Source organism: Nothobranchius furzeri, chromosome 5 (assembly GCF_043380555.1).
Source record: "Nothobranchius furzeri strain GRZ-AD chromosome 5, NfurGRZ-RIMD1, whole genome shotgun sequence".
Taxonomy (NCBI): domain Eukaryota; kingdom Metazoa; phylum Chordata; class Actinopteri; order Cyprinodontiformes; family Nothobranchiidae; genus Nothobranchius; species Nothobranchius furzeri.
The window spans coordinates 67,158,255-67,166,267 of NC_091745.1; the positions used below are offsets into that span (position 1 = coordinate 67,158,255).

Here is an 8,013-nt window from a genome sequence, read left to right on the forward strand (position 1 = left end):
GGCGAGGGAACACGGTTTCCATTTATTTATATAATTCTTCATAAGAGGTCTTCAGGCTGCTCTTTGTCTGATCCCTCACCTTACCACCCTCAACGAAAAAAAAATATAATAAATTGCTTTTTTCTTTGTCAGAATTAGTTGCAAAATATTAGGAAAATTTGATTACAATAATGGTATTAAATTTAGCAATACCAATATAAAATACAGACAGTGTTCTGGCTGCAGACATTTGATGTGGTTATTAAAAGTAAACAGCTAGCTGCAAAAATGAGTTCTCTTATGCTAATATTGTGTCAGTTATTTTTTTCTCCAAACCTATTTGATGTTATTAGCTAATGTCAGTCTTTATAATCAAAGTGCTGGTTCGTCCGTCTGAATATAATTACATCATTAAGATGAGATTAGCCTTCAAAGGCAGGAATACTTAGTTTGATTAACATGGCTGTTAATAAGAACAACCAGGTTCACTCAGCAGTAAACAGCATGCTAACCGTTTTCATCCATGCTTTTTGTTTTAATGTCATCTGTTGGAGGAGAACTCAGTACAGTTTCCATCATTGATTCAGTTTTAGAATTTTAATGAGATTCCAGTTAGTTTCTTTGGACTGTTTTCAGACATTTTAGACAACATAAATAAATAAATAAATAACCTTTATGGTTTTATTTTTAACAAAAACATGCATGTAATTTATTATCACATTATGTTTTAATGTAAAGTCAAAGTCCTACAGATACTGCTATTGATGTGCATTAATAGAGACAATGAAAGTTGATGGTAGCAATCCTCTCATCAAAAATGTAATAATCAAATATCATTTCAACGATTTTGGTATTTGTTTCATGCAAAACTCCTTTTTTGCATTCTTTTGTGCTGCCATGTGGGTTTCCGCCTCTATAAGCACTCAAAACGTGGAAAAATATCCGTCCATCACTTTCCTGTCAATAAGGTTTGGTTTTAGGAATTAGAAGCCTAACACAAGCTGTTTTAAAAAGTTTGTGATGTCACAAACAGGGAAATTAGAATGGAACCACCCCAATAATAATAATAATACATTTTATGTATACTGCGCTTTACATTACAGAAGTAATCTCAGATTATCCCACATGCAAGAGAGCTGCTGGTGGAGGAGCAGCAGGTCTAGCCTGGGTCCCATATGGATATCTGAGCTTCTTAGCTTACAGCAACCTGAGTGGGGGATGGGTGGGAGTGGCCAGCTACAGGTTGTTTCCTCAAAGTGACAGAGCACTGAAATGGCTCATTTTGGAGAGTACTGAAAATATCAAAAATGAAACCACCGAGATTGGTTTTTGTGAGAGGGATTTAGAGCAAAAAACTTCATAAACATGTTTTGTATCAACCACAGGACTAATATAACTTAAGAATAGTTATAATATGTCCCCTTTAAAACAAGGTGCCCTGATACCAAATAATCTACAGACTGGTACTGGTCCTCAGCATCGAGTTTGAGGCCCACTATTTGAAAAAAAAAAAAGATGTCTGATGACAACTTGAATGGCTGTGATTCTGTCTAGAAGGCATTCTCTGCACATTAAATCATTTTAAACAAAGTTAGCTTTAAACGGGACATAACTCCACTCATTTAAAGCACAAACCAATTTTTATTTCTTAAGTCCGTAATATATTTTATCAGCTAGAGTCTCACCTGCACAACCAATAAAACCTCAGTCTTCCATGAACAGAAGCAACCAGATGAACTTTTTCCCGTTTAAAAGCTGACTCGTTGCTCCCGTGGATTTCTCTCATAACCCTATAGCTGTGTTAATGCTGATGGGATGCAGTTGCTGACAGCGTCACACTCATGCTCAGTGAGATCACACAGGGTTTGACACCACATCCACGAGGCTGAAACTCTAAAAATCTATTCACCTCACTCACCAACTCCAGCTCTTCCTCCGTCTGCTCGGGCGGTGGAAGAGGAGGGAGCGAAAGAAGCAGAGCACGTTAAATTTCTGATCACTTCCGTCTGTTTGCTGCATTCTTCTTATTGATTAAAAACTCCATCAAAGGCGGGTTGGTGATTATGCAACACTCAGGGATTTTTAATCACAACTGATGATTTTTAGGATTCGGTCTCAGATTTTGCACCGGATGTAAAAATAAGAATAGAATTAAAATAATGTATAAAACATGATGATTTGCATGACACTGAGCAGTTATTTTAGTTTTTTTCTCATAAAAAACAGAAGATAAGGGGAAAATGAAAGTTTTGTATCCACAGTTATTGTCCATCTGCTCACCAGCTGCATTAGGCTCTTGCCACTCTGCGAGGTGATGACCCTCAGGTCGGGCTTGCGGCTGTTGACCATCTGAGGGCTAGGTGGAGGTGGAGACTTAGCCGGGACTACTTTCCCCAGGCTGTTGCCATTGGATACGGACAGGAGGCCCGGAGAGGCCCTGGCACTGATGTAGCCGTTAGCTGGAGAGAGACAAATGAAGAGTGAGGTTTAGTGAAGAGGCAGGTGAGGAGGAGGCTTGTGTTCCCGTCTGTTCTGATGTTCTCAGTGACTACCTGTGAACAGCGCTAGTCTGCTTTTGCCTTTGAGTTTGTGTGTTCTCATTAGCGACTTGGATCCCTTTAGACACACAACACGCTCCTCGTCGTCTCGGCAGCTCAAACAATGTTTTCATTTGCCTTTTTATCTTTTGGCGGCGTGGCGTTCTTATATTCTCTACAGCTCCCCCACATCAAAACCGAGCCACGCTCTCTCCTGAACTATTTTACTCCCGCTCTCGCCGTCTCCCTACCTCTCTCTTCTCTTTTGTTTCACTCGTCTCGGCGCGGTGTAAACAAAAACACCTAAATGTCTCTGGGCTCTTTCCATCTTGAAAAGTGAAAAATATTTATCTTAACAAGTCAGTTTCAGTGTCATTAAGCTGTGGAAGGAGTGAAATTGTAAAACAACCTCACAATACAGAGTAATCACCTGTTACCTCACATTTAACACCTATTAGAGGATCAAATACTAGAAATTGTCACAATTTGAATGTTTTTCCCAGTTTAACATGTTTTTTTAATAAATAAAGTTTACACCTTCTGCAGCATAAACACTTGTAAGTTACTGTTTTATTATTGACTATTATTTTCTACTTTATATATATATATATATATATATATATATATATATATATATATATATATATATATATAATTAAACAAAATTTGGGTAAAAAGTGTTTCAATTGAATTGAACAATCAAACCTTTATTAGAAAGGGCTTAAAATCTGTATGTAGATGAAAAGAATAAAGTGTTTCTGCAAAATAAGCTGTCTATATAAAACTATTGTATTAATATAACACATGTATAGTGTAGTGTGCATAATCTGTTTTCATTTATACGTGTGTCGTATGATGGCGATGTTTCCAGAAGCTGCAGCTTCAGAATTATTTTTTTCTTTTATTTGTTGCCAGAAGTTCCACCGTTCAACTTTAAATCACATCTAGATAATAAACAAATTCTACAACGTTCCATGTTTTATCATTTTTAATGTCTAATACCTCAATTCTATCTGTGCATTCTGGATTTTAGACACCCTAAATCCAAGAAAACATGTTTGGTCTTTGCAGCAAGTCTAATTAAAGCAAATTCACAGCCACTGATGAATAAATTAAGCTGAAGTATGATTAGTGTTGATTTAATTCTTTTACAGAGGGTTGTCCACAACAAGAAAAGATGTGGAATAGAAGAAAAATCTTATAGTCCTTTAATCCACTTAACAGTTGAGTCCTGTCTGTTTAATAGGGACGTTCCAGCAACACGACGGGCCACATTACAGAGCTTTACCGGTTCACATACCCTCTTTTAAGTTCATAATGCTACTCCATTACGTGTGGCATTAGATGATGTTGCTCCTTTACAAAAGAAGGAAATTAAGCACAGGAATTTGGCTACCTGGTTTAATTCTCATTTACGAACTTTAAAACAAAACTCTAGAAAACTGGAGAGAACACGGCACTCTAGTCCTACTTATCCTGGAAAAATAGTCTTGTGCTTTATAAAAATATGCTTTGACAAGCTAGAACTGCTTATTTTTCATTGAAAAATTGAGGAGAGTAAGAATATTCCAACATTTCTTTTCAGTACAGTTGCCAAACTTACACAGAAACATAGCTCTGAACCATCTACTCCCTTAGCCCTCAACAACAACGACTTTATGGGATTTTCATGAGTAAAATGTATTCTATTGGAAACAAAATCATTTGCATCATCCCTAATGCAATTTCTTCTTCCTCAGTGAGGCAGCATCAGAGGTAACTGTAGAACCTCATCTGTGTTTGAACTACTTTGATCCAATTGAGCTTTCAGAGTTATCAAAAATATTAGCTTCATCTAAACCTTCAACTCTCATTTTAGATCCAATCCCAACCAAATTATTTAAAGATGCATTTCTTTTGGTTACTGCTCCCCATTCTAGATATAATCAATCTATCCTTAGTAATGGATTCGTACCACAGGATTTTAAGGTTGCTGTAATCAAACATTTACTTAAGAAACCTTCTCTGGATCCAGATGACCCAATGAATTATAGACCAATTTCTAACCTTCCATTTTTATCCAAATTCCTTGAGAAAATAATGGCCAACCAAGTATGTGAGCATTTAAACATTAATGATCTGTTTGAGGAATTTCAGTCTGGTTTTAGAGTGTATCACAACACCGAAACTGCATTAATGAAAGTTACAAATGATATTCTCATGGCCTTAGATAAGAATCTTGTGTCTGTTCTAGTCTTGTTAGATCTCAGTGCTGCTTTTGACACAGTTGATCACAATGTTCTTTTAGAAAGGCTTGAACATGTTGTAGGGATCATTAGAACAGCGCTAGGCTGGTTTAAATCCTACCTGTCTGATGATATATTTTTGTAAATGTACATGACAAATCTTCTTCTTACTCCAGGATTACTTGTGGAGTACCACAGGGTTCAGTGCTTGGACCAATTCTTTTTACTATATATATGCTTTCAATTGGTAAAATCATTACACAGCATGGGATAAACTTGCACTGTTATGCTGACGATACTCAAGTTATATCTATGCATTAACCCTGATGAACCTAATCGGTTAGTTAGATTACAGGCTTGTCTTGAAGGCATAATAAATTGGATGGCTCACAACTTTCTGCTTTTAAATCAAGACAAAACTGATGTTCTCATCTTTGGACCTGAAATTCAGAAAAGGAAAGGAACCTTGGTGTTATGTTTGACCAAGAAATGTCATTCAAATTCCATGTTAAACAGGTTTGTAGGATTTGCTTTTTCCACCTTCGGAATATTGCTAAGATTATAAGCATCCTTTCCAGGAATGATGCTGAAAAACTAGTTCATGCATTTATTACATCAAGACTGGATTACAGTAATTCATTACTCTCAGGAAGACCACAGAATGTAGTTAAAAGTCTTCAGCTTGTCCAAAATGCTGCAGCTGGAGTTCTGATGAGAATTAAAAAGAGAGATCATATCTCTCCTCTCTTAGCTTCCCTACATTGGCTACCTGTTAAATTCAGAATAGATTTTAAGATCCTTCTTCTCACATATAAAGCTCTTAATAATCAAGCTCCATCATACATCAGTGACCTGATTGTTCCATACGTTCCTAAACGAGCACTTCGTTCTCAGACTGCAGGTATACTGGTGGTTCCCAGAATATATAAAAATAGGATGGGAGGCAGATCTATTAGCTATCAGGCTCCTCTCCTGTGGAACCAACTCCCAGCTTTGGTCTGTGAGGCAGACACTTTGTCTACTTTTAAGAAAAGGCTTAAAACATTTTTATTTGATAGGGCCTATGGTTAAAATCTGATGTTAGCCCAGATCTGGACAAGTGGGGGAGTAGAGGGAGGTGGAGTGTACAGTCGGTAAAGACGGCTCTCCCTTGCCCTGCCTCCAACATGCCTCCATCTAAAGAGCTAGGTTATCCAGAGTTATCTCTGTAGTTATGCTGCTATAAGCTTAGACTGCTGGAGGATACACTGACCACTTTCCAGACTCTACTACTTTCTTCTACAATCTGCTCTTTAACTGTATGATTTCCTGCTATTTCAGCTGTTAACTTTATTTTTTCTCTAAGTGTTTTTCTCCCCAGAAGAAGCTACAGTGATGTTCTGCTGAGCTGTGGTGGCCTCATGGTGGGGGCCATCAGCTTGAACACTGTTGCTAACCACTTAAACATTCTCCCTCTCCTGAAAAAATGTTTTACTTTCTTTGACATTGAATGTGCTACTGCTAGTTTACCCGTTTAATTATAGATTCACTAGGATAAATACAATAAAGTTAATCTCTCACCAAATAGAATATTTACTAAGAAATCACAATCTAACCATAGAAACACTACTTGGTATATATGTTGTGTGTGTGGATGTGTGTGTGTCTGCTCTGTCTTCTCGATCCCCAGTGAGTCGTGGAGGATGGCTGCTTATACTGAGCCAGGATCCTCTGGAGGTTTCTTCCTGTTAAAAGGGAGTTTTCCTCTCCACTGTCGCTAAATGCGTGCTTAGTATGAGGATTGCTGTAAAGTCACCGGCACTAGTCAGTGACTTGAGCAATTTGCTGAGTTCCTTATATAGGAAACATTTTACTGATTGGCTTAATGAACTGACCTGTACTGGAATGTTTACTATGTGATGTGCCTTGCAACAACATGATTTGCCATGATTTGGCGCTTTATAAATGAACTTGAATTGAATTGAATCGAATTTTGAAAGTGCACAACTGTCACATTCCAATCCTCTACACAACAACACAGCTGCTGAACACTAACACACAATAAAAAGTTTCCATGTGAAATGATTTTAGCAGCTTCTTGTTTTACATATTAATGCATTTTCTACATTTAAAATATAACGTTTATCCAATAAGTTGCATAAAACATTGAATTAGTGTGTTTTGATGATTTTAAATGAGCTGTGAGGAAGTGATAGTGGTCAGGTGGGTGTCATGACGAGACTCCAGCAGTCAGCGGCCTATCATTGCTGCTGAGGTTGAACATGTAGACTTAAATACAGGCAGAATCACAGCTAAAAAAATAATAAAATGGGACAGCGGGGACTTTCCCAGAACTGACACACACACACAGGCATATGTGGTATTCCCCATGGACGGGAGAGGAGGGTGTGTGATAGAAGATAGCAATCCTCCATGATGCTGCCCTCAATCGACCGAGGCATGTGACTCCGCTTCATCTCAGTTACACACGCAAAGTCGGTAAATGCAACCTGACAACAACAACAACAAAAACAAGCCAACGCTACCTCTGTTATCAGCTGACAGGAAGGAAGGGCCGATAAGGGGAAAAACACAGAGGGAGTAAAGGGTTAGAGTTAGTAAAGGGAGAAAAGGAACAGAACGGAACGAGAAGTGTCTGGGTGAAGTGATTAAAGGCATAAAGTTGTTTTCTACATGAAACATCAGAAAGGAGAAAAGCATTAAGCCACATGCTGCATTTACTGAAGCTCCAGGTTTTATCTTCATCCACTACCACATTTCACAGAGAACATATGAATTACACTGAAAAAAAAGAATAGTTTAATCAACCTAATTGAATTGCTTCAATTTGTAACAAGCAATTTAATTAAGTTTATCCAACCTAAATTATTAAAATTGTAGTTTATCCAACCTAAGTTATTAAAATTGTACTAATAATCTGAGTTGGATTAACTTAATTAAATTGCTTGTTACCAATTGAAGCAATTTTTTAAGTTGGATCAACTTTTCCTTTTTACAGTGTATAGTTTAAATAAGAAGACGTTTGCATTGAGAAAAAAGTTATGAAGGAAAAAACATTTTTAAATTACAATAAAAACCAAAAAAATAGAAATCACAAAACAATGAGGAAAGTGGTGAAAAAGTAGCAGAAAGAAAAGTAAAGCTAAAAATGAAAGGGCAAGACAACGCACAAAGTAAAACAGGAACAATACAGGACAACATGGTAAAGGGTGTAATACTAAAGGAAGAACAAATGACACAAGAGAAAAAAACAGCTAAAGATAAAACGTGTA

The 8,013-nt window shown here is 37.1% G+C and overlaps 1 protein-coding gene across 10 annotated transcripts in view; it reads right to left on the reverse strand.

Moving 5' to 3' along the window:
* Positions 1-8,013, reverse strand: part of mef2d (myocyte enhancer factor 2d) — a 66,275-nt gene that overhangs the window by 19,055 nt on the left and 39,207 nt on the right. For 5 of the 10 annotated variants that reach the window (XM_054740942.2, XM_054740941.2, XM_054740940.2 and 2 more), the window contains exons 6-7: positions 2,260-2,438; positions 1,889-1,918 (exon numbers count right to left, since the gene is read on the reverse strand). In XM_054740942.2, coding sequence (XP_054596917.2) covers positions 1,889-1,918; positions 2,260-2,438 — 209 coding nt within the window. The remainder of the gene's footprint in view (positions 1-1,888; positions 1,919-2,259; positions 2,439-8,013) is intronic. The other 5 variants (XM_054740947.2, XM_054740937.2, XM_054740948.2 and 2 more) reach the window with 2 other exon arrangements.